Below are 27436 nucleotides of genomic sequence, written 5' to 3'. Positions count from 1 at the left end.
CTGCCTCGCGGAGATTATTATACCGTGTGCGTATATTTATTGATTTATTTGTATATAATATTTACCAACCATTGGATGTGTTCAACGATTTAAAACACGTGTTTTAAAAGGAAAATTTGCAAAAACGTTTGCAAACGGCACGCGCGCGTATTCCTATTCATTGCACGTGATCCTCAAACAAATTTACTTTGAAAAGAAAAACCCATTAAATTTCCTCGGAAATAAATTACGAACTCTCGCGTTGCATGAATATGAATTACACGAAGCTTTCGGTACAATTTAAGGCATTATAAAATTGAAAATAGCCGCACGAAAGTTTGGCAAAATATGTAGAATTGGTTGAGGAGCGAAAGAGACAGGGATTTGTACTCCTAACCGAGATTCGAGTACTTGCAAAATAAATACCACGAATGCAGATGTCTTTGAGAAAAGTTTAGGTAACGCAAAAGGAGAATAAAAATCTACACGCTTTAGCGAGAAAACAACGAAATAAGAGGGTAATAAACAACATAGTCAACGCTTGTACCGACAAATCATCTGAATAGATAGGGATAATGACTAGACTTGTACAAACTGATTCAAACTTTCTCCAAACATATGGAAAAGAAGGAATAAAACAAGGCTGGTTTTTCTCATACGAATCTTTATCGTGTTTCGCGAACTTGGAATAACTAAACTTTGAAAGAACTTATCAAGTTCTACAAGCGACTGTGTCTATCTAGATTTTGTTCCCATCGTGCACCTACGTATCTGTTGGTAGTCTCTATCGAATCCAACATACGTACTACTGGTCTACATTCGCATTTCATGAGTTTAAAAATTGTTCATATTGTTCATATCGTGTCTCAGATCACAAAACGTTCCTACCAGTTATAAATTACTACTAACGCGAAAGCTATCGAATAACTTCTCCGATAACATTCGTTACGATGATCCACGATCGAGTGCAACGAACGGAGAATAATATTTTCAAAATGTAATTGCGGTATTATCTGCAAGAAACTTGTGAGTTTCAAAATGTTAATTATACTGTGATACTTATAAAGACACCCTCTAAAACAAACATCTGGAAGTCGAATTGCTGTATCAGCCCCAATTGACAAAAAAACACGAGTTTTTAGGAAAACCCACAATTTTCGACTATAACAAGGTATTACGTTAAAAAACGTGCAAAGATATCGTCGAATGAATGATAATCGAAGCAACCGAGCTGTACTTAAAAATCCTCGATTTTCTTTCGTTCGAAACACATTGCAACGAAACTTGAAGAAAGTATGCTTATTTAAAGGTAAAATGCGTCGAACCAATCTACGCGCAAGATGCTCGAGATAAATTCACGGCCTTCTTGCAAGTAACGTCTCAATTACGTCGTTACGTTAAGATGAAAATGTATCCCCGATTAACTTTCCCTAGAAACGGAGCCTTTGATGTAGTTAATGGGTGTTCGAAGCCACATAAATTCTTCAATGATAACCGCCGATGCCCGTTCCCCCTTATCCGAAGATTTACTTCCTTCCCTGGCGGACCGGTAATAGTGGTTCGCGAAATTTATTTGCGGATTCGTGGCGAAACGTTAATTCGAAAAGGTCGAAAGGGAGTTGGAGGATCATTGAACGAGAGGTGGACGAAATAAAACGAATACAAGGGAACGAGCAAGGGAAAGAAGAATGGACAAGGGGAGGGGGCGGATGGAAACAAAGAATCGCAACGAGGAAAGAAATAAAACGACAAAAATCAGGATTTCGTTCATTTCTTTCAAGTTAATGGAAATTTTCGCCGCTTTGGCGCGTTAAGCCATCTGCGTGAACGCGTAATTCGATTCACTCTTGTCGCGACTGAGTGAACCAAAGTGACACTGGACCCGTCTCTGTTGCAAAGAAACGAAATCAAAACGAATCTCGACACTTTCGGTACGAGAGACCTTCTTTTTGCATTACTAGACAGTAAAGAGCTACCAAAGAACACGTTCAAATTATCGATATTCAACATCCGATGAAAATGTCATTGTGAGTTGCGATGTTCGTCTTCTTCGAATCACTTCTAATTCGGACGAAACTTTCTTAGTATTTTCAATTTTCGGGAAATTAAAAGAAACACGCGCAAGGTGATCGACAACTGTAATTTACCAGTTTCTTCAAAGTTTTATATGTATTTATATTTTAATCGATCAACGTCTTTTATTCTACTGACTTTTTCTTTTCTATCGTATAGATATATCGACGTTCTATAATTGCTATTTATTATGTACCATATAGTAAAGTAAGTCGCTTCGTTTCTACTTCAAAGCCTCGAATTAGAGTACAAGAACGTTAGCTAATAATATTGGGTTGTTCGGAAAGTCATTTCGGTTTCCAAAATGGAGAATATATGATTTGATAAAATGTTTATAAACTCTAAAAAAATCGTGTTTCATTTTCACAAAAAAAAAAAGGAAAGGCCTTTCCAAACGACCTAATACAAATTTACTTACGATAACTATGACTTAAATCACTGACTTAAATCGCGATGGAAATAAAATATAAATTCGATAAACACGCGGGAGATCGGTACGATACACGGTTCGTTTTACGAATATCGATAATCGATTTTTCTCGGTCGAACTCTGAATTACAAGTGGTCCCTCGGTACGAGTCACGACTTCCTTTATATTCTCGGCGCCCTTTTTCTACGAAAACGAGCAACAGACCTATCCTTGTTTCGACCAACAACGACAATTAACCGTGACCGCCTGTCCCATAACTAAACCGCCACACCTCGCGTTTTATTTCGCTGGAGAAACCATTTTTCCACCACTCGAGGACCGAGCGTATCCAATAACGTCGGATTTCAAGATTCTATTTTAATCCCACGTTTCATACTATACCACCGGCGATACACAATCCTCTTGTTATAATAATAACTGTCCCTCTCCAGCTCTCGCTGAACATTCACTCGTACATACTTCGTTGACCTCGTTACGCAATAAAAAAAAAAAGAAGAGAAGACCCGCTAAAACGATCGACTTTTCTCGATCCGATAAATTATAAGTTTTGAATTTTTTACAATAAAAAAAAAAGAGTCAACATTTAATTCTAACGATCAACGTCTATATTTATCCGAGAAAATTCACGCAACACAGTGTTAACCTGTACAAAACCGAACGCACGGTGCAATCGTTGCATTCGCATCGATCGTTCGGTTCGAACGTCACGATACTCGCGCGTTTCGTGACAGAGAGACGAAAACCAATATACCCAACTCCGAACGAGAAAGTTTTCTTTTTGTTTTTTTCGAGAGAGAGTCCAACTCGCGTGGATTCTTCGCGAACCCCCGATAACGAGCGTTTCTCAATCGTCGAAGGAACGCACGATCCGCGATCTTCGTAATTACTCAATAACTTATCGTACGTAAGGTTGCACGCCCCTCCCGGGTTAACAGGGATGTCCCAGAAGATAGCTGTTACGAGGGGTAGCAAAAAGACGAACGACTCGAGGTAAACGAAAGAGAGCCGAGACTCATTTCCCTTTCGCCGCGCCCAATGAATTCCGTGAAGGGGGGCAAATCGTCGGAACGAACGAACCGCGGAACGACCAACAGAGAGCTCAGAGATATCCCTTCTTACCTCCGTCTTCGTTATTTTCTTCCCTCCGGTCCCTCTTTCCGTGCTCTTTGTCTACCATTTGGTCGTACCATCGCGTACACCGCGAACGCTCGCTTCCTACTCGTCGCGGTTCTTCGTATTAGTTTCACCCCCACTCTGATTTTCGACGGGACGAAGTTCTGATTTTATCACGGTCGAAGACGCTTCATCGAGTGGAAGTAACCGGAGATTGTCGCGCAAATGAATTTGAAGTATTGCCATTTTACATTTCCACCTGTCTCCGGCCCGTGACAATCCGACGCGACGCCCCTGTTCTTTCCGACTTTCCATTATCTTAATTTTCGTTCGCATCGACCGCGTCCCGTTTCGAAGATCGCGGGACTCACGGTGCTCCGAAACCATAAATCGTTTCGAACTTGGATACTCGATATTAAAAACAGAGAATTTTTTAAATTAGATCGCCACGTATTTAAAATTCGAAAACATCCCCCGCGATCGAAATCCAAAATGATAATAGCATTACAAGGAAACGAGTACCTTCCTTGATATTTTACCAGCAATTTTTACCCGATCGTTTGTTCTTTATTACGACGAAGAAGCTCCGGTTAGAATGAAAAGCACCCTTCGTTTACAATGAAAACAATCATTTTGTATACCCGTAGAATTATTTTCTCCAAAGTGATCTCTGCTCGTGGAACGTATTAATAAAATGATCGTTTCCGTTCTATCCAAAGCCTCCAACGTTAGACCCAAAATCGTCCTAATGAAAAACAAACAATCTCGTAATAGCTCGTAAACAAACCTTAAAAAGTAGACCTTCTCTCCGTAATTCCCACTAACGGTCCAATATCAATTTCGACGCTCGATGTTCCTTTACTTTTATTATTTTCCAACCGCTCGTCTACCCGTCCTCCGCACGTCCGATGCACCGAGTTGCAAGTTGCACGTACACGGCCAAGTGCAGCGTTCGAAGAACATGTTTCAACGCGGGAAAATTTTAACGCGAAAATAGTGTATTCGCGAGAAGCTCCGGTATAGATCAGAACCGAGCGAGGATTACCATTCCGGGCATCTTTTCGCGATTTCCAACCACCCCCACCCCCATCGTGCCGTCTTCGCTCTTAAACGGTCCCCGGTCCACGTTTTGTTCCTCTCCGCGCCCCGTACGCTCGGTCTCGTAGACTCTCGCGCGTATCTTCCTCACGGCGTCATTTGTTTTCCGGTCTCCTCCTTTTCGACCAATTTCCTGTTCCCCCTTCCCACCGCGCCGCACCCCTCGTCCCACCGTTTCTCTTTCATTCGCCAGGCTCTCTCCTTTTGTTTCTGTTTCCGCCCTGCCGCTGCCAGCGATCCTTCTCGCGCTCTTTCGTGCTCTCGTCCCCTCACCGCTCCGCCCCCGTTCGAGCTCCCCTCTTCATCCAGCGCGCACAGGTGCCTCTGCACCCCTCGTCGCGCACTCGCGTCACCCTTCAACCCCCTCGCGCGTCCGCGATCGATGCACCTGCCTGCATTTGCAAGTTCGCCGAGTGAACGGGAATCGGTCGAGTCGACAAATCGAACGGAATCGGAAATCGCAATAAGGCCGACAAAACTAACTCGCGATTCCTCGCCGGAGTGAACCTTGGCACTGGTGGGGGGGCAGCAAGGCAGAGAGAGAGAGAGAGAGAGAGAAAGAAAGATGGGGCGCCGATAGTCCACTTTGTTTTGCTGTCTTATCGACGCGAGAGGGAATTCGGTTTACAGCGCGAACCGTCGAGCAGGAGGAACCGATCATGCGCAACGATTGATCTTTATTTCTCGGTTTTTTTTTTTGTTTCTTCTTTTTGTATTTTTTCTTTTTTTCCTTTCGTTCTTTTTTTGCTTTCTTCCTCGCCGAGGAGTTCTCGGCATCGGTGACTGCACTCGAGACAGAGTCACGTCGAGCGCGACGGAAGGCAGTTCTTTCACGGGGGCAAGAAAATTGTACCGCGAGAATCGTGTTAATGGAATTCTAAGTACTTAACCGCTTCCCTTGCTCCGAGTAATTTCAGTGGTCGGATTAAAAAATGCAAATTTTTTTTCCCTTATTTCGCAAGGTTAGCTACGTTGAACTTCCACGGTCGAGGGATTTAAGAAGAAATGGATATTGTACTTTTAACGGATACGTAACGATCGTATTCTTTTTTTTTCTATTTTTTTTTTCGTTCGTACCGTGTAAACACAAACGGATTTTATCGCTGTTGATCAAAGCGGGAAGTTTTTACCACCGTACTTGGTGTACGCGGGTGATATACACGATTTGTACACACGATTGTTAGTCCCCTTATTCATTTTTATAGTCGCGTCGTTACGTGGAAGTTACGATACGAAGCTTGCTCTTGAGATTAACACCAGTTCGAATGTTTCGATACCAACGAAACTTCGGACGAACTTTTGTATTTGCAAACAATCGTACGTTCGGGTATAGCAACGAACATTCTCGTACGTTTGAAGCTTCGAAATCGAACAGTTCGCCCGCTCGATTCAAAGAAATGAAAAATTGATTTTTCATCGAGTTAACTCGGGAATGATCGTTGAACGTTCGAAGGTAAAATTAGTTTCGCGAAATTTTTCGCGATTGACGTTATTTTAGAGAACGGGAGATGCGAGAAAACAGCGCCACTTTGGGAAACAATCGGGTGCAACAATAGAAATCTAATTTAAGAAACATCGAATCTCTCTCATTTTCTTCGAACTTAATTTTCCATTGAGAATCGAACGAGTCTCAGCCGCGATAATTCGATTCCGTCGTTGCTCCTAATTTTCGAGCTAATTAACGCGGACAAAGTAGTCGGGACACGCTCGAACGTAGTAATAATGCAAACAAGAACGTTGAAGCGTTCTCGAGAAATCAATTTACAAGCGGTTAACATTCACGTGGAAGTCGCGCGGTTCTTGGTTCCGCGTTGAAATAACTCGATTCGTTTCAGGCCGTGTATCAAAAGTCCTTCCAGTTCCACGAGGTACAATAATATTATCAATGAGTTAAGTCACCTTACAGTCCGCGCAGAGAATTCCCATTAAAAGATTTCAAAGGATAAGAACATAAAAGAGGGACCCCACTTGAAAAGAGTGAGGGAAAAGACGGTTAAATTATCGCGGAAGATATTTGTTCGTTCTTTGACATCGCGACTTCCTGAACCTTTTGACCCGTTTACCTATTGAGCGCTGACAAAAGAAAGACGACGTTGTACAATGCTGGACGCGATAACGTTAATTACCGTTCCGATCGGTGACAGCGAATCGCGAAAATTCGATACAACAGCGTGCTTTAAATAAATCGATAAATGTAATACGCTCGATCAACGTTGCAGGCAACGTTGCTTACGTAAGAGAAACATTAAACGAAGCCGTGGCAATAGGTTGGACAAGTTCGATGACCTATTTATTCCTTGGACAATCTCGTTAATATCGATGACATGCCTAATATATTTATAAACGATCGATGTCGTTCACTGGCAAAGTTTAAGGACATTAGTTCGGTAGGTGGAAGCATTGATAAAGTATCGAGGATTAATGGGCACGTTATTATGGTGTATTTTTATAGTAGCCCGTTTCGGTCGAGCCCGAAAAAGATTAAGAATCTTCTCCTAAACTGTGCCACGAGCTCGGAAAGATTAAGAACCACCGCCTTACATAATACATGATGTACTTTCGTCTCATAAATAAAACATACACCAGCTCCGTAATCATACGTGGGTTTTTTTTTTCTTTTTTCTTCTTTTTTTTCTTCGTACGAAGCCCGAAATTGAAAGCATCGCGCGACAACCGATTCTACCTCGATACGAGGTAGCCGAAATCGTTCTTTTTAAATTGAATGCGAGTCACTATCGGTGACAACGTTGCGCGCATTGGTTTGAATATCGATCCGCAATGTAGAATTTTAAAAAAGATAACCATCGCCAATAACGATTTTCGGTCTCGGGTGAAATTTTGTATTCTACTATCTTTCGTCGTGAAATTTGGTCCCTATCTAGGCGTGAAAAATTCTATCGGCTCGCGTATACATTTTCATATTTTTCGTTTACAACGTACGTTTCCGATCCGATCGTACCGAGAGTACCAAATTCGCGATCGAGATCACCTCGCGAGTAAACAAAGAGCGCTCGATAACGCTACGCGCGCAGATTATTTTCTCCTGGAGCATGACGAGCCACGATAGTCCGCGGGAGATACCTGGTTACACCGGTCGCTACAAGCAAATTTACAACGAGTACCGAGCGCTCTCGGTCAACATCCATTCCATCCACCTACATAAATATTATATTCTCCGATAATACCGCGCGCTATAAAACTCGGCATTAATCACCGAACAAGAAATACCTCCCTCTGGCCGGCGTAGACACAAAACGACCACTTATCCCGAGCCCGGGCTTTCTCCGTTTCGAAGCCTGCGGCTGTTCCGCAACCTCGTAAATCGCAAGACGGAAGCCAAACGCGAAAGAAGGACAAAAAGTGGGGGTATACGGGCGGCTGGTGGAAGATAGACAGCGTGGAACAAATAAACGCGGAGGCCGCGTGGATAGGGAGAGCGAGCTCTGGAGATAAAGCAGAAAAGTGTCGGGCGGGGAAGAGGATAAGTACCTGGAGCTCTTTCAAAAAACGGACAGAGAAGGAAAGAACGGTGGGAGTGGGGGGAGTGGGGGGAGTGGGGTCGAGGGACCGGAAGCGAGTTAAAGGAGAAGACAGCGCGCGGGACCGGGGATAGGGGAACCGTCCGAACGAACGGTGGGGGCGGTGACGGGATGGGGAGGAAAAACGGGGACGGCGTGAACGGAAGTACGAGAAAAGAAGGAGCTGGAGGAGAAGCTCGAGGACGAAGCGGTGGACGAGAGGAGCCGACGGAGACTGGAACGCGACGCGGAGAGAAGGAAACCGCGCCGGACCCCGCTTTTAAAACGCTCCCCGCGGTGAAATAAATTGGCGCCGGCGTGTTTACACGTTGGGGGCGTAGGTAAAATTCCTCAAGTGTGGCAAAGCAGCCCGGAAAAGGTGGATGGCGGACCGGAAAAAAAAAGGGATAGGGGTCAGCGGCGGTGTCGACGGGCGCCGGTAAAGGGCCCCGAACGAGGTGAGCTGTGTTTAATTAATGACCGGACTAATTAAAAGCCCAAAGAAAAATACGCGCGCGCACGTCCCGAACAGCCCGACCCTACCCCCTCCGCCTACTCCCGATACCGGCGGCACGAGCACGCTCCGAAACGCTCGTTCGGGGTTTCGTTCGTAGATGGAGATCACCGTTGATAATTAAAAGTGAAAAGTAAGGTAATCATTCCACGACTAAGTTTCTTTTTCTTTAACATAAATGTACGATACATAGATGTAGGTGTTTTGTACACTGTATGGGGGAAGAGAGTGCAAGAGTAATGTATGTGGCGTCACTTGTCGTAGAGTGTTAAGAGAGAGAGCATATGTGTATTATAGAGTAATAATACAGAAGAAGAAAGAAATAAACTATTGTGCAACCTAATTTTTCGAGTCACGAATTATATTTTTCATCTTACTTATTAGCTGGTTCAGTATTATCTACCCCCACGGAGTGAACGACGAGAACTTTTAAAGCGTTATCAGATCGTTTGATCGTTTCTTTAATGAATTTTAATAGGTCGTGGATATTATTTTTGAGGGTAGATTTTAGGGCAGGTTCTGTTTAGAAGTAGATACTTCTTTTCCTCGTTACGCGCCATATTGTAGAATCGGTATTCGGTATTGCGTTTCCATTATACCTGATCGCATCTAATGGCAAATATATTTCTAAGATTAGTGTTTTGTACTTGTAAAAAATTTGTGGCAAACGATCGTTTGTAATTTTATCTTCTTCTCGGGGATCGGTTCCTTTTACATCTTTGTTTACGCGCGTTGATACGCGAATTATTGAATGCAAGACGAATCCGTTTTTGATCATCGTTTCTTTTCTTTCGTATTACGACGAACAAACGGAGAACTTTTCATAGGGCCTCGAACGTTAATACAAAACTGGCGACCGATTTAATTAAGGCACGCGCCATTCTGCGTAATTTTGTTCGTAGAAAGGATAAATATTGGTACGAGAAATATTTAAGTCAGTTTCGATGGACACGACGAAAACGTTGGGAGTAATTGTTACACTGGAACAGAGCAAACTGCAATTCGCGATTATTTTAAAGAATAATTTCTAACGCGCGAACAAACGATTTTGCAGCTGCGATGTAAATGCTACCATTTGTTTCTATGTTTTGTTAGCCGCCTCGATCTGCAAGAATTCTATGTTTCATGAGAACTCGCCATCCAAATGTTTTTATAAGCAACGCATGTACGATCGGTATCCATCATACGTGAATCGCGATACACGTATCGTCGTGTGAAAGAGATTTCACTCGCTTCCGTGTCTCTGCGAAACGTGTTTTCCAAGTACCTTACGTAACCCCGTGTTAACTTGCATAGCGTGGTTTTGTAATTAACGATAGATTAATGTACGTGTAATTTTAAAGACAATTCTCGATTCAATTACTACGAGCTCGCAAAAATTGAAATACGTTTTATTTTCAAGACTTTGGTCCCAAAGTGAACAACACGTCCTGTGTACAATTTTTAATTTATAAATTTACAGGAGCTAGCTAGCAGTAAACCATTGCTTGTATCACTACCCGTGTAATTGCTTTAGAATCGATTTCCTCTCGTTAAAAATATTAATATAAAATTTTCAATTTGGACGATTTTCTTATCGCACGAGTTAACACACGCGTCACTTGTATACATCACCTGGAAGAAGTAATACAAATGCGAAATATTACGAGGGAAAAGTAATTGTTGCATGTTCGAGAACGAAATATTATTTTACGTCCGGCTCAATGCGCATCTTTCCACTTGATCTTTCATTTTTCGACGATAGATCGGCAAATCGTGAAACCATCTTCGCTTTCGTAGCAATTTCCTCCGATGTACAATTTGTCGAATTATACAAATAACGATCGGAGATTACATGAAATTTTTATTGTTATTACAGATAGATTACCTCTTATACTAAACCATGTGTATTCGCAAACGACATAACGAAGGGTGCAAATTCCAAAAATTCTTCCTCTCGTCGATATAAAACACACCGTTGAATTATTATCGAATTTAACCGGAACTCGCGTTATTGAAATTGATGGAGTGTTTCCAACATATCTTGAAACGCGGTTTTCGCCGTATTATAGGTCGTGCTCATTAAACTGCCAATCCTGCGAGAAATGGCTTCTGTTAGTTGCGTCGTGTAATTGTAGAATAAATCCACGGTTAATAATCTACGAACACACAATCCAAAATACCAATTGATCGCGCGTGGATTTTCACTTTTCGCCGTTTAATGAAATTACCAAAGTATCGTGTAAACGTACTTACTTTTCTTCTACGGACGAGGAAACGGTTTTCGATTTCGTTACACCAAGAACATCGAAAATGTCGAAAATCGTCCAGATGGCCACCAGCCCGATGAATATCTTCATCTCGTTTTGCATTTTGACAGTCTCGTTACTGCGTACTCGCAACGAACGGCAACATGTTAATAAAATATCTTTCAGATGTGCATGACGCGTCCGATTTCAATTTTACCATCCGGATTATTTTTTAGGTGTGAAATCAACGTCGGTGTCGCGGAGACAGTGTATCGTCGATTTTACTCTTTTGTTTCAAACTGGAAATTTTTCTAATCATCGATATTCACGATTTTGTGTCACACATCGAAAACGTGGAGCGGTAATACGCTATTTTTTTCTCTTTCTCTTTCCTCCTTTTCTCATCGGATACTTTAATATCGAACGAGTCGATATTTCTTTCTTTCGTATCGAGTTCGACAAAAAAAAAAAAAAAGAAAAAAAAGGCGACCCGTTTGTTTGCGCTACTTTCGTTCGTAAAAACGTACAAACTTTTTCAACACAGAGTATCAAGTTTATCAAACGTTCGATGCTGTCTCGGTAGTTTCACGATCCTAGACACGTTTACAAATCGACAAACAAGCGTATACGTATGAATAGTAGGCTATAAACGTATGAATAGTACGTAAGGCAAACACAAATTTGTACAAACGGGTCGCGTATATACATGGTGCGCGCATATGGTTCGACGGGAGTATTCCACAAATGTTCAACGTCCGCGTCACGGACCAACTAATTAAATAATTAATTGTAACCGCATCCGATAGACGGCCGTAATTGGGTTACTCGCACCTTCTTTTTCTCGTCACAATTTTTTCGTCGAAATTGCATTCTCTGTCTCGTTTCTATAACAAGTAGGGAAACAAACTCGAAAAAATTGTATTTGCTTAACAAACCGAGAAGTTTTGTAATAATTATTCGGACGACTCCGGCGCGTTGGGGAAGGTAACGATCGCGTTTTTAGAACAAAATGTATCTACTCGTTAACTTTTTCTACGAAACGCGACAGAATTCCTGCTCCAAAACGAAAGCAGCACTACGAACAGAATAAATGAATTGTTCCTTGTACACTCGAGAAACGAAACAAAGACCGAGGAAAGATCCTCGGTACACGCTCTCGAACGTACACCTTTGGAGCAACAAACTATTAAACAATCGCGATTTTTAACGAGGAATAGAAACATCGTACGTGCAAAAGATTCCTAAATTAATTTTCAATTCATTATACGTCTGTGGCACGGAATTACCAAAAGCCGTGTTCGTACGATACTAAATAAATGTTGTCAACTCGAGAAATGAGTATTCACACGAAGATTAAAATTCATCGTCGTGCAAATGTGTAAAAAATGAAAAAGGTCGTACGAATTGCTCGACGAATCGGAAAACGATATTTTTCACGCGTTCTCGAAAATGAGCAACCAAGGTGGATTGATAAAAAAATGAATCAACGGCGACCACATTTTGCAGTTTAATTTATCGAGCTGAGCCGAACGAAGTCGTAGATGGAAAATTCCTGCGGGAAATGCAGCGTGTTCGGATACGGCGTGCAAAAAATTCTCGTTTCAGTGGCTTCGCGACGTAAATAACAAAGCTGTGATATAAATAACGAGCCGTTGCTAATTTAGATCCGCGTTGGATAAAGCCAATATCAAAGGTATGTGTTACAGACTGTATCAAAGGCGTTTTGGGTTCGAGCCCGCTCGCTTTGGCATAGATCAAACGCGATATTCTTTATTATTCACTGAAACGATTGCGTACGGCTCTTCGCGTTACCTTCCTCGATAAAACCTTGCGGAAACGTTAACAACAGGTTACAAATAATACGCGATATCGTATTTTGTCATTTACCGCGTTCTGCCGCTCGACCGAACTAAAATTACGACCGTGTGAGATCCCGATCTGCAATATTTCCTGCACGAAGAATGCACGTTGCGCGTTCCACGATTTCAACAATGCCGACACGATTCCCAATCGATCTACAAAACTCTTCAAGATTTCAGAATTTTCGTAACGACCTCAACACCACGAATATCGAGTAACAATTGCTCAATTATTACTGAATAAACGTGAATAAAAGTGAAATGAAACTCCTTCTTTTTAATAAAAATTATTTTAATCAATCGTACGAAATGTTCAATCGTAACACTCTTATCAACGTAAGTACAATATAATCTCAATAATATTCTTAGGATTATCAATCAGTTCTGTACGATGGCACTACGTATACCAAAGAGTATATATGATCCACAGGAGATTCTATAGGTTCTATCCACGAATATTATTAGGTAAGAGATTATTATTTCGACGTGAAAGCGAAATAAACCGTGAGAAACAATTCCCTTCTCGATCGATGTAATCGACATACTCGTGGAAAAATACGTTTCTAAGCTGTGATTCAGAAGAAGATGGTTCATTGACGATAACTATATAGCTTCTCTCTCTTTTTCTTTCTTTCTTTTTTCTGCCTCTCTTCGCTCCGTGCCTCTTCGTTACACGTCGTCGCTGTTATTCCTGACCGTTGATCGATGCCTTGCAAATTTGCAAAACGACCTAGACGGTACATGTTGTTTACGTGCTGACGTAAGCGGCGCGAATCCAATCTCGGAAGTAACCGGTAGAAGTGAACACGGTGTAAGAGTGGTAATCACATCTATCGTCCTTGACTGGACTGACACTGACGACTCCACGCAGATACCAGGTTCCGTGCATTTCGAAGCACAGACCACCACCGCTGTCACCTTCGCAAAGGCTCGAACCTGCCGATCAAAGTTTTTACATTGTGCATCAATTAAAAAGATTACCCCGGACAGTTGTCGCGCGAGTAAATCGACTTGAATTATTAATCCATCGTGAAGTAATTTCCTGACGGCACAATCGATTCGGTCGTTGATCTTTGCGGCAGACCCCTCGTTTCCGCTTCAGAATACACAGGATGAGCCACCTAACTCAACCGACCCGATCTTGTTCGTGACTGGCGGACGAATCGAAATTTTTTACGAATAATACCGTTTCGAAGGATGTTCGAGACGATGATACTTGATTTTTTGTGTATGTTTTCTTTTTATCAAGGTCACATTCACATTTTTCAGTTTACATAAAGAAGTACCCGATGGGCAAGCAGCTAATTATAAAGTTGTACATAATAATAGTTGGAAATGATCTTGAGAACTTGTGTAAAAAAAGACATAGGAACAATCAAATGTAAACACCTTGAAGGTCCCTCGAAATCATATCGTTAATAATAAAAAGATTTGGATTTTTTTACTAGTTACTGGACAAATTAAATTAGTCGAGTTAGGTCATTCTCTTTGTATTCAAGCAGAAATTATGCTGCAGAGATCAGCAATATTTCGTTCGAATAAAATACGAATATAATTTTGATTCGATGTTTTTCATTGGGAAATATTTCGTTTTATAACACATCGTCTAATTTTTATTCAACGAACCGGGTAAAAAGTTATTTATCTTTTATTTCCTACGTTTATTCGGTCAAACGGTTATTCGGATAAGCTTTTATTCGTTCGACGCGAAACACAATTTCATTTTATAATTCAAATTATAATTTGTATCGATCGTGTGACGAATCAAATTTTACTCATTTTGTTACGAAACTGACCAAATTTAAAAGCACTAAATTTGTCGTTTATTTTGCACTATATCGTTGTATATTATAATAGTATAAAACGAAGAAGACAAAAATATTATAAGTTTTATTATTACCAGTACTTATATAGGACTGTGGCAATCGTGGCCATTTTCTTTCGTTTCTTCGATATCGAAAGACTTCGTTTGCCTCCAATCCTTCCACCCCACACTCCTTCCAACTACTACCCTGAATATTATTACATATCTAATTGTCTTCGTCTTTTGCTTAATTTCTTACTCGTAATTTTACCTCGTCTACCTATTCATCTCCTTTACTTTCTTGATTAATTTTCGCTTCATTTACATCGTCTGAATTTTTTCATCTTCTAGGCTGGTTATTACATCGATCGAAGACCTCGAAGAAGAGAATTTCCACTGATAGATTCTAGTATTAAGATATTAATTTTAAAATAATTTCTAATGCGATTTAATAAAATTTTGCATTCCCTAATTTTACAGGTGTTACATCGAACGAAGACTTCGATTCCGTCGAAAGATTTTCAATATCTGGATTATGTGACTTGCCTAGAATACTTTAATACGATATGAAATCGACGAAACTTGATATATTTTACATCAAATATCCAATTGCGCTTTAAAAATTGCGATACAGAAATATCGTAAACTCGCGAGACAACGACGTGCGTCTCGATCAATATTAACAATATCAATTTCCATGAAACTACAAATTACAATAGATTCTTGGAAACTGTAATTGAACATTGAATCCTGCATGAAATTCCGCGAAATTAATCCACCGTGTAGTCGTATTCGCGACTGAAAATTACATGAACGGTAAATCAAAGACACAGATGCAACAGAAACACGTTTTGTAAGAATAATTAATACCTGGAGCATATTTCCAGCCAAAACCCCAACGAGTAGGAGAAATTCAGAAGTAACTTAATCGGACGTATACACCGTCATAGTAAAACAATTAATTTCATCGATTAATCAAAATTTCAATCTCTACATTCACTTATCGTCAACATTTCGTTATCGACTCGCAACTCTTATTTATCGTCAAATAAAATACGTATGTTTACCAGTCTTAATTCGAAAATAACACCAAATGGAGTACGTATTCTTCGTCCAGGTAATCTCTCGTATGAATAACGAAAATGAAAGTTAAAATTAAAATACCGACTTAAATTTCTTCTACAAGGAGTACAATTCGCGATGGATGCGCGTTCAATAGTAATTCTTTCATTTTCGGTGAATTGTTGTTCATCGACTCACCGTTCAATCGGCCAGCGCAAAACTTGTCGGACGTGATGTAGCCCCGAAACTCATCGGGCACAGCGGAGAGACACTGATCATAAGGCACAAATGGCATGATCAACTCCTGTAGAGTCTTGCTGGGCTCGTCAGCGATCGTCTTGCCCCATCCGACCGACTGCAATTTTTAACAAAACGCGATCACGAACCACGATTCACGAACGGATCCGTTCTCACGGTGTGACTCGAAAAAAGAAAAAAAAAGAAAAACAAAGCGTCGCGGGGAACAAATTAATTTGCAGAAATGGAACAGCATCGTGGACCAAGGAACGAGTGCGAATTAATTACGGAAATATAATCCGGCGTGACTTAATTAGCCAGCTGAAACCAGTCGCGGAAGGAAAGGAAACTAAAAAGCACGGAAATTCGTCCGGGAAGGAACGTGCCAACTACGCGACTGTACCGGATGAGATTAATCAATGTACATCAGCATATCCGACTGCTTCGTATCTTTAATTAAAGTCGACCGTGTCCAGATCGTAGCTCCAAAAATTCGACGATACTTGAGATTTTTGTAAATTTCAAACATCGAAAGTAGACGCACGTGAGCCGTGTTTGCCGAAATTATGGGAATTTTTTCCCGTACGAATAATTCATTTCGTCGAAACGATACACGGGCCGGTCGAGGGTCGTACGCGAAAACTTGCGCTCACGTTTCGCGCGATAACTCTTACCGTGGTCGGCCTGTACGAATAAATAAAAAGTGTACACATTTTGCGTAAATGTGTTTACTCTCCGAACCGAGTGATACGAACCGAAACTGAAGAATTGTGAAAGTGATGAGACCACTTTCACGGAAATATTCGATCTATTCGGGAAAGTGTTGTTGCTTCCTCGAGCGATGAAAAGAATTTTTATACCGAGTTTCGTTACGTCAAAACGTCAGAAGGATGTTTACTTTATACGCGCGTTAAATTTCGAGACGATCGGTCTACCGGTTCTCGAGATACGCGAACCAGCTTGAAAAACGTTACTGTACAGAGTACAGACGTTACTTCATGTATAAAGTGTATACAGACTTCGGTGTGAGTCAACGTTTCTAATTTTTCGAGTTTCGTCGCAATTGTTTCGATGTTGAAAAAAAAAAAATTGTAAAAAGGAGGAATTTATTTTCGTTTCGACCAGAGAGGAGAACTTTTCGTTCGTAGTTCCGGTCGATTCTCACCTTCCCGTTCTGACCAGCCTGCAGCTGCCTCCTCTCGTAGACGTTGTCCCAATCCATGCAAATCGGTCGAACAAGGGTGGTTAACTCCAAAGGAGTGGCCAATTTGATCAAGGCTATGTCTTGGGCGAAATTCCCCCGTGCACCCATGTACCTCTCTGGTATCGAGATCTCGGTCACCATCGACTTCTGCGCGTAATTTTCATCGGCGTTCCAATCGCGATAGTGCTTGCCCGCCGCCACGGCGAAATGCGATTTGTTGAACAATTTATTGTAGACCTCGTCGTAGAAACAGTGGGCGGCTGTCGTGGAGTGGAACGTTCATTTCGCTTGGTAATTAGTCGGATTTCGTTCGATTGTACATTCGCGACGATTCCGTTTACGCAAAGATTCCTTTTGTTTCGATGTTAATGGAATTTTAGCCCAACGTGAACGTTGGTACTGGTAACGCGAGCCGCAAGGGGAAGTAAAACCGTAACGCGAAAATTATCGACGGATTATGTAAATTTTCCGCGTTATCGCCTTGTTGAATTTAATGCAATTCGGGTATCGTTGATCCGGGAAATGATTCTCGTTCGCTTATGGATACTAATTTACAGCATGTTCGAGCCATTTCGAAACGAAAATAAAGAGAACGTTCAGTTTCGGGGACCTTATTGTTCGATCGTTTATTGTATACGGATAGTTGGCAACGCGCCCTTTATAAACTCGGTGTATCAGTCGCTACGCGCAAATAACTTAGGTTTTATCACTTGGACGGGCGAACGTTCGTTAATTTCCTCTACGTTTTGTCGGTATTCTTGTAAAATTCATTTTCGAGAAATGCTTTCATTTTTTTGTAGAGTCTTCGCGGAGCAAGTCAGATCCCTTTTTCGTTCGATCGACCTCTTGCATTTGGCTTTTGACATATTTTGATCACGCTCATCTCGAGCAACGAGTTTTGTTAATTTTAGAATACCGGTTATTAATACACGCTGTAACGTAGCTGTTGTAAAGTTCGGTTAAAATAAGAAGATAATAAGGAATCGAAACTGTTTCTTCGTAAATTTTGTATCCACGAGTAAACGAAAATCGTTTTAGATCGTAACAAAACTGTGACCTGTGACAACTTGTAAGTTGACAAAAGCAATATTGATTAAAAAATAAAATTTAATAGAGAAAAGCAACGTTATGGGGAAAGCTGCGGCTGCAGAGTTATTAGTTCCCCTACAGTTTCTTGCTGAAATTACTTGCATTAAAAACATCGAACGGGAGAAGAAATAAAGTTCTAAATAGTTTATGAAATTCACCGACGCAAAATTTTGCGCGGCTTCGACGCAAAAATTAATTTCTCCAGCATGAAATTACCTGATACGGCGAGATTGTTGCTTATAAGAGTGGCCCCGCAAATTTGCTCGTACTCGTTCTCTGCCTTTTTGTTGTAAATACCAACGTGCCACGGAAATACCCCAAGCTTGGCCTCGAATCCGTTCACGACCAGCGTATTACCATGCGAAACAGGTATTCCACATTCTGACGGAAAAAATGTATTACATTAGAGACACGATAAAACAAAACCATTCTACAAACCCTATCGATTGGATCATTTTATTGTACTAATAATATTTGAAACACGGAGATCGCTTCACGTTCGCTACATATTCGAAACGCAGAGATTAATTCACGAAAATCGCGTACTCCGAAATGGCTGAAATATTCCTTGTATCTTAAAAAACATTTTCAAATATTCCTTGCCTCTTGAATAATATTACAAAATATTCCTTGTCCCTTGAAAAATATTGCAAAATATTCCGCGTGCCCTGAAAAATATTGTAAAATATTCCTCGTATCCTGAAAAATATTCCACAATATTCCTTGTATCTTGAATATACTTTTCGTGCTTCTGTATAAACAGACCTCCACGCTAGCTTCGTACAATTTTGAAAAATGTATCGTTTGAAAAGTTCGAGGGAAATTTTCTTTCCGACTGAACAATTATCGAGTCTAATCAAATACGTCCTTGTAAACCACTGTTCCATCCACAGCTCGTAAACATGGATCCGAAAAATTCGGAAGTGAAGTATATAGATCACGTAGGAAACAGATAAGATTCGTTCTTCCTAGTTTCTAAACGTACGTACAACGTACGAAAATTAGTTCGTAACCATTTCTTTCAATTTTTTATTTATTCGTTGAAAGAGCAACGATCTCCGATTTTATTCTTACAGAAATGAACGATAATTCTCGATTAAACGTTCGATAAGAATTTACCGATCGATGTTAACCTTATACAGAAAGCTCGTGCGCCCATTGCTCTTTTATTTTATAGACCTTTTGGCGCAGGTGTCCCGTAACCCAACGGAGTAATGCGAACAAAATTATAGTTACCTGGAAGACAGCGGAAAATTCGACGGTCCCATAGTCCATCTTCGAGACAGGTAAGCGTGCGATAGGCTGGGTCGTTCGTCACAGGTAAGTTGTAGGACGATTTGCACGATAAAGTCGCCACGGTTCCTGGCTTAATTCGTTCTGTGCAGGACACTTCGTCTCCCTGATAGGTGCACAGAATGTTCACCGTGGAACTGCTCAGCGCGGAACAAGTTCCTGGCGGAGTAATATTTTAAACGAAGAGAAAATTAATAATGCGTTAAATACGTGATCGAACATATTTCGCGACAAGAGAAATCAACGTGTAAAACCCGAAGGTCGAAATCGCTTCTTCGAACTCCGATCATCTTTTTCGCACGCTTAAAGTGCAAATTGATACCGTGATTTTATCGCGATATACGTATCATTCTACTCGTAGAAAAATGCTTGTATTAAAACAGTAGCTTGGATTTCGACCTTGAAATTTCTCAAGTACTCTCGACATAAATTCCAGTCTCTTGAATTGAAGTCTCGAGCGAAAGGAGGTATTACCCAAGTGACGAATCTAAATTTGAAAAGATTGTTTGTACCTTAAATTCAACATGATATCGAACGCAAGAAAGTGCGCGATATGTATTCAAAGAGAACAAAATGGACACTTGGTTGACACCTCTCTGAGTCGCCACAGACTCTCTGCGAGTCGATGGTCGGCAATCTTCTTCACCAAGGGGTTAGATTCGTTAAATATTATTCCATTTGTAAAATTCACAGATCATTGGTATCTTTCGACGCATTGTAAAGTTTCAACTTGTCGACGATATAATAAAATAACAATCGGTCCTTTCTATCTCGAAGATTTCTATCTCGAATTTTCCGATTGAGAACATCGTTAAAAAATTCTTTTTCGATCGTGCTCGATCTCTCTTTCGTTATTTCCAACGATACCTCCGATCCACGGGTGAATCGTCAAAGGATGAAATCGTACAGGTTGTCGACCATCGCCGCGAGTCCGACGAAGTGCGTTAATCGAGTGAACTTACTCAGACAAGATGGCTGATTGTACCACGCGTCGTTGACGCAAACCGAGATGGTGCTTCCGTTCAATATGTAATTGTCCCGGCAAGTGTAAGTCAGAATGCTGTTTCTGGGAACTTTATTACCCGCATGGTAAGGGCAAGGTTTACCGCAACCGCCTAGTTCGTAACTTCCACCTTCGGGTTGTTCGGGAAGGACGCAGCCGGCTTCGTTTCCCGGTTTTCTGCGACGTCCGGCGCGAATAATTAACGGTGTCGTAATTAAACGAGCGCAAATAAGAGAATAATTGAATTCATTACGGCCGCGGCCGCTTTCTTAGCTGTTCGTTAAGCTCACGATCCCCGTGTAGTCGAGGCTCGCTCGAATACTCGACACGTTTTCGCAACGATTTCGCAAATTACGTAACATTGTTCCTTTCTGTTCTATTTTTTTTTCTTCTTTTTTTTCTTTTTTTCTTTACCCTCTCTCTCTCTCTTTTACTCTACTTTCTTTTTACGGAGAATTAACTTACGTGACGCAGCCGTGTTCGTCGCTGGAATCGCGACAATCGAATTTGTTGTCGCACCTCACGGACCCCGACAAACATTCCCCGCTTCCACAACGGAACTCGTTTTCCCTGTTTTTGAAACGACAACAAACGTTGATTACGTGTTTGGAGACGCTATACACAGACTGCTTCTTGATTGCCGCATTTCATTCGCCGCGGATCCATCGAGGCAGAAGCGAAACGATTTCGGTGGGAAAACCATTGTTTTTTAACTCGTTCGCGGACGACACTTGCCAGCGCATATTATCGAGAAACGTTTCCTCTTAACACCGATTTCGATCGACTTCTACTCGATATACGCGTTTCACGACTTTCGCTGCCCATCATCGGCTAAAAAGTGTTTTTTTTTTTTCGCGTTTATAACGCATTGAAAGATACAACATCCAAACGGTAACTATGTACGTAGATCGTCAGATTTGGACGAATTTTTTTAGTAGTCCAGTTTCGAACTTAGCAAACTCGAGAATCTATTCTTTTCTTCTCTACAAAGATTGTGCAAAGTGTTTCTCAATATGTTTGTAAAACAAGGAATGAAATTTATATAATCGTGACTCAATATAATCTTCTTATTAAGTCACAGAACGTGTTTTTCCAATCATTTACTTACTTTGAAAGATAATTTTTAAAAGAACCACCTGTTGGCTTAAACACTCTTCGTCGTAAATTCTGGAACGCGTTGCAAATGTACGAATCTGGTAATTTAAATTTTAATAAAAAAAAAAGTGATTACGACACGTTCTTGTTGATCTCGCGGGTAAGAATGTTCAATTAAATTGTTATAAATAATTTCCATTGGTGTGTTAATATTAAATTGCGGCTAAAGTCTATAATTCTCAACCAATTTTCGCAATTCTTTGCAAACACGAAGAAATATCCTGTATGGAAAATATTTTAAAGAACCATCTCTCTAGTTCCTGTATAGAAAATATTTTAAAGAATCATCTCTCTATTTGCTGTATGGAAAATATTTTAAAGAATCACCCCTGTTTACGCAAAATTTAATTGGAATACTCTGCCTGTAAACCGAATTACACCGAATTTAAATATAACTCGCGTATATCTCGATGTACATACGAAGCAGATATAAATATTTTACAATCAAATTATAGTAAATATACGCTCGCTCCGATTGTCATTTTCCGAAATAGATCGAGTTCGCTGAACCGAGTTTCCATTAACAGTCCTACCCAATCGCGTTTGACACATTTAGTTATCAGAAATTCATTAGAACAGTTCCGAATTGATGAAGCGTTCCATATCTAGATATCGTATAACTTATACGATTGTTGGAAACATATTTTCCGAAACACAAATGCGCGATAGATATCGTATCGCGTTTAATCATTAGGCGTTTTATTGTTCGTATATCTAACGCCCACTCTGCCCGCTCAACTCATTAACACGAATTCTAGGAATTACAAATCGCGAGCGTTTGATGTGCAACGAAAGTGAATCTGATACGAAATCGCATTATGTAGAACTTTAACGTTGAATTCACGGTAACCAATTAATTTGTCGTTTTGTTACGTCATTAATGTACCAACACATCAACGAGGTTATCCAATCACGATTGAACGAAGATTACAGATTATATTTAAAAATTAAACAACTCGCGCGGTTCGCTATTTCAAAGCTGTAGGTATATCGATTCGAAGAAGTCGATTACCTTGCATTCGTTCGATACAATCTTCTTAACTGCTCCAATAAACATCGTAAATACTTTACAGGATATTCTATATTATTCACGATTGAAACTGGAGTTAAATACGATGAAACGCGATGATGAAAGTTCTTCGAAACAGGTTTATAAAAAGTTAAACGACGGAGAAATATCTTTGTCGTTGAAATTAAAAATTGAATGCGTTCGTGCTTCTACGAACTCTTGCAATTACTTTGTAGAAGATTATTTTAAAATCGGTGTTCAAACTTTTGAAATACATTCTATCGACGTAATATTTTACAAACACGTGTCCCAAAATATTTTTCTTTCCCGAGCGGCAAACATTTTTTGATTTTGGAAAACGTTTCGCACGGTTCGTGACAAAGTCACGGACACCTAATTTGAAAACGGACGTTTGTTTAAACGTTGACTCTATCAGGTATGAAAAAATCCAATTTCACTCGGTCAATAACGGGTTGAACAAAATGTATTTTCGACGAAGCAGAATCTTCGATGAAAATTTTCTCGACAGAGACACCGGGCTTCTCTAATCCTTCCATTAGTTCGTCCACGCGTGTAGCGTGGCGATTGTTCACTCGATGTTCGAATAATTTACCGACTCGATGAAAACTCTTCGGCTACTTGCTTACTTTTCCCGTGCCACTATTTCCAGCAGTCCCTGTCGATTGTCAAACTACCAACGCAATCTTTCACTTTACCACCACCATCGTGACATCGAAAGATATTTAACTTATCTGTTTCGATGACCATGCAAAATACCAACCGTTCGATTAAAAATTGACAGAACTGCGATCTAGTTGCTCAAATCAACGCGTAATTTCTCGCTCGTAAACATTGCGATAGTCGTTCCCGTGAATCGCTGTATCATCCGTGCTCTACGAACCCTGAGTCATCCTAACTTTCGTGTTTTTTTTTGCATCGAAACTTTCTAAGCCTTTATCCTATCCCTGTCTCTGTTAGTTTGAAAATTCTTAAAATTCATCGTTCAGTTTTGGCTCGATCGGTCCCGGATCGTTGTATCGATATTCAGCAGCTACGTATATCGAATTCTACATTGATATTCAACAGTTATCGGTACCAGTTCATTTCGTTATCGTCGATCAAACACCGAGAGAATACCGGTTCGTTTCTATATCAACGTTCAAACTCCAGCAGAACTACGGTTCATTTCTATATCAACGTTCAAACTCCAATTCGGTATCGGTTCAATTCCAGTTTCAACTTCTGTTCACTCAATCGTTGCATCGATGCACGAACCTTCGCGAGTCTCGTCAGAATTTACCACCAGCCGCTCCCGGGACAAAATCCCCTAAAACGTGACCAAAATGTGTAACGATGAAATACTCGAAACAAATCCAATTATGACTTGCGACGAAACTAGATACTCGGGTCCTCGTTTATGCTCATTTACAATGCGATCGCGTAAAGCGAGCCATTGTTTGTAATCCCAACCAGTATTTGGTTAAATTAGTTTCTAATCGGTATTAACCACTACGGTACAAAAGAATACACCACGTGCGAGAGGCAAAACAACCTTGAATATCTCATCTCGCGCACTTCGATTTGGTTCGCACTCACGTTCGTTGTTAACTTTCTCTCTCGCGTATTCTCAAATACGAATCCCCATTACTTCAGAAGAGAACCCAAACGATTGAAGAACTATCATCGTGACGTTTCTCGATTATTAAAATCGTTTCCTCGCGAACACGACGATGGTCAAAATACATTTTCTAACAGTTCTATTAATTATGACCACAGTTCCCGGTGTACTTTATTTTATACGCGTAACGCATTTAGGTAGCCGCCTTAGCGATTAATTACGTTCGCGTACGGAATATTGATAAACCGTTACGAATTTTGAACACGTTTCGGGAAATCTGTCCCATCGTGGCGTTTAATTGCGTATAATCCCATCCATCGTACATTCGCGTCGCGATCTTATCGAGCATTCCACGCTCCCTCGTCACGGTCTCACCTGCAATTCGTTTGTTGGTCCCCTCCATCGGGTCGGGTGCTCGAAGTCTCGGTTCCTTCGTCGCCGTTTACTCTGTCGATCACGGATGGTTTTCCACCACCACCACCACCATCGTCAGGTGTGACGTGCTCGTGTGGCCTGTCATCCACGAAATTCGGTCTACCCGGTTTTCCTTGTCCCTTTCCCGGTTTACCGCTCAAACCCGGTGGACCGCCACCGGATAATCCCGGGGGCACACCACCTGGAGGACCTCTCCTGTCGTTGAAGTTCCCTTGATCGACGAATTTATCCCCACCTGTGGACCAACGACCACCATTGTTCGCCCACGGCGGCGGTGCTGGGCTTCTCTGTACCCGCAGGTTCCCCTGATCGGGTGGCACTAACGAGGTGGGAAAAATAGATGAAAAATTACCGTCTGACGGATCACCGGATTACTATCGCTATGAACGTTCCCTGTGTCGTTTCGCGATGCCAATCGGTCCCGTCACGCGACCATCCTTCCGGAAGGAGTTACGAGAGACCAGATCGCGGCTGTAGCGAAGATAGCAAAGCGACCAACACGATTTCGAAACGGGTTACGATCGCACCAAATGTTACCGAAATAAATACTATCCAGGAACGCGATTTACTCGAGAACGAACAAGAACAAACACGGGCCTGAAAAAAGGTTTGTTCTTTAGACAGAAGTCTTCTTAGACAGAAGTACCTCGAATTACAAGCGTTTTTTACTCAAGACAGAATTTTGGAAAGATTGTCGAGTTTGGAATTTCGAGTGGCGGTATTCGATAATTTTGTCCATTTTTGAATAAACGATTCGACGGAAGTGTGCACCGAATCTTACAAACACGACTAAATTACTTATTTGTACGAAGTATCTGAACCTTGAGATGCATATCGAGAACACATAACTGAGACAGAAGTACGAAAAGTCAAACATTCGAAGCTACGTAGAAAAAGTAAGTAAATTACGCGGAGCTAATTACATATTTCAACCTGGATAAACGCGCCAAATCGATGTCTACTCAAGATCGGAAGAAATTTCCCATGTAGCGGCAAAGCTGGTTTCGCTATCGATCAGAAACTCGTATCGCGCGAATTAACGACCAACAGCGCTATCATCGCGAAGACAAAATGTTTAGGAAGCCTGTTCGGATCAGTCCGAGGGAATCTTTAGTCCAAGCGAATCTTCACAGCACCTCTAGGAACGTGTTTTACTCTTTTTCGTCCGAACGGTAAGTAGATCACGCTCCCGAAGTTTGAACGCTCAGTTCTGAGTCTCGAAATCAACAAAAAGGAAGCATAATCGATAAGAAGATTTCAGGATGAAACGAACCCTACGGTCCATCGATCGTTATTATGCTCGAGTTTATCCCCCGCGACGAGATTACGAAGTTGTTCTCGAAAAGGAAGGAAACGAAAAAAAAAAGAAAAAATAACGGACTACGTCTCTCTAGAACGATGTTTCCAAAAGATAGCAGCTTCGCCACTCCCCGATTCCCAGGCGTTCAAACTTCCATTAGATCCCGCTAACGAGCGAAACTTCGTTCGAACACCGAACACGTCGCGAACTCGAAAGTCGCATTCCTGCGGCTCGTGACTCCTTGCTGCGTGCGGTCCTCTCTTTTTTTTTCTTTTTCTTTTTTTTCTTTCGCGGTTTCGCGACGGGACCCATGGAAATCGAGCATAACGAAGGCTACTCACGCGACGCCGTTAATGCCGCCAACGAGAAGCCCACTGAAAGTGCAACGCGTGCATTCATAACTGCGCTATTGCCACAGCACCATAGCGATCACACGCGGTTGATAGTCGGCGAATGACTGACGGCTTCGCGGCGATAGCGAAACCTCCTGGCTCGTCAACAGGCTCGCGGGATACCCCTCGATAACCCGGCGAGGCATCTCCGACGAGTAACGGGGAACCGGTTGAATCGCCTCGTGATCGGCACCTACGCGGCAAAGCGGACTCCACACTACGAAACAACTCGCACGGATGGCCGACCATTTCCCCGTGCAGTGAATTGAATGACGGTGACCGTGAACCGTGCCGTGATCGTGCTGATGTAACGCGGATAGCGCGCCTACGAAATCGTACGAGAACCGAGCAGAAGGATTAATTCTATCCTTCGATCGCCAAGGTCTCGAGATGATTCCGAAAATATTCGGAATGGTATTCTCGTGTCGTGAACTATGTTTGGTAGTGTTTCTTGTATGGTTAAAAAGATTCCGAAATATTTTTCGCGGCCTGAGAAATATTTCAAAATAGTCCTCGTGTTCTGTACAGTATCAGGACACGATACATCGAGCTGAACCATTATCGAGTACAATTGAATATGTTCGTGTAACAAACTGGATGATAATCAATTTGTAAAGTTTCGAAAAGATTTAGGGAAGCTGTTTTGTTGCGTAATTGTCGCACATCGATTGATCAATTCTTCTAAACCATTTGATTGGAAATAAACATGATGTTATCTTTGTTGATTTCCGGGAAAGCAACTCGTGACAGTTTGCACGGGTCACCGCGTCTTCGAGAAAAAGTTTCAAAGACCGTGTTATCTTTGTGCAACTTGGCAGAAATTGATTCGAAAATAGTTGACTTTTCCTCGAGGTTAGTAATCATTTAAATCGCGTTTTCGAGTAATTTTCTTAATAATGATCGATTACCTTCCAATAGTCTAATAATCTCTAAGAACGTACATCGACTTCGTCGATCGATTGCGTTAACAGTGAAATAATGTAACCGCAGCCACGTTCCTGGAAAGTGGAAAATGGTAAATGA

General features: G+C 41.3%; 1 protein-coding gene and 4 long non-coding RNA genes across 6 annotated transcripts; 3 read left to right on the top strand and 2 right to left on the bottom strand.

Moving 5' to 3' along the window:
* Positions 1–10095: 10095 nt before the first annotated feature.
* Positions 10096–11091, bottom strand: LOC143154127 (uncharacterized). 2 transcript variants are annotated; one of them, XR_012993994.1, is made up of 2 exons: positions 10961–11091; positions 10096–10863 (listed from the first exon to the last, which is right to left on the bottom strand). It is a non-coding gene; the product is annotated as an uncharacterized LOC143154127 (long non-coding RNA). The 2 variants fall into 2 exon arrangements; XR_012993995.1 differs by having other exon boundaries at positions 10096–10800.
* LOC143154126 (modular serine protease-like) lies at positions 10096–26523 on the bottom strand. The gene is made up of 9 exons (XM_076325979.1): positions 26363–26523; positions 24662–25040; positions 20970–21074; positions 20464–20681; positions 19445–19660; positions 18425–18589; positions 17081–17379; positions 15877–16033; positions 10096–13748 (listed from the first exon to the last, which is right to left on the bottom strand). The coding sequence occupies exons 1-9, from the start codon at positions 26418–26420 to the stop codon at positions 13561–13563; spliced, it is 1785 nt and encodes a 594-aa protein (XP_076182094.1). The 5' UTR covers positions 26421–26523; the 3' UTR covers positions 10096–13560.
* On the top strand, positions 25098–25663 carry LOC143154128 (uncharacterized). Its single transcript, XR_012993996.1, has 2 exons — positions 25098–25328; positions 25400–25663. It is a non-coding gene; the product is annotated as an uncharacterized LOC143154128 (long non-coding RNA).
* LOC143154129 (uncharacterized) lies at positions 25707–26361 on the top strand. Its single transcript, XR_012993997.1, has 2 exons — positions 25707–25893; positions 25983–26361. It is a non-coding gene; the product is annotated as an uncharacterized LOC143154129 (long non-coding RNA).
* LOC143154131 (uncharacterized) lies at positions 26375–27401 on the top strand. Its single transcript, XR_012993998.1, has 2 exons — positions 26375–27265; positions 27332–27401. It is a non-coding gene; the product is annotated as an uncharacterized LOC143154131 (long non-coding RNA).
* Positions 27402–27436: the final 35 nt, after the last annotated feature.

Source organism: Ptiloglossa arizonensis, chromosome 13, assembly GCF_051014685.1.
Source record: "Ptiloglossa arizonensis isolate GNS036 chromosome 13, iyPtiAriz1_principal, whole genome shotgun sequence".
Classification (NCBI taxonomy): Eukaryota; Metazoa; Arthropoda; class Insecta; order Hymenoptera; family Colletidae; genus Ptiloglossa; species Ptiloglossa arizonensis.
The sequence above is the reverse complement of the archived record's forward strand: the minus strand, read 5'-3'. Positions and strand labels throughout refer to the sequence as shown.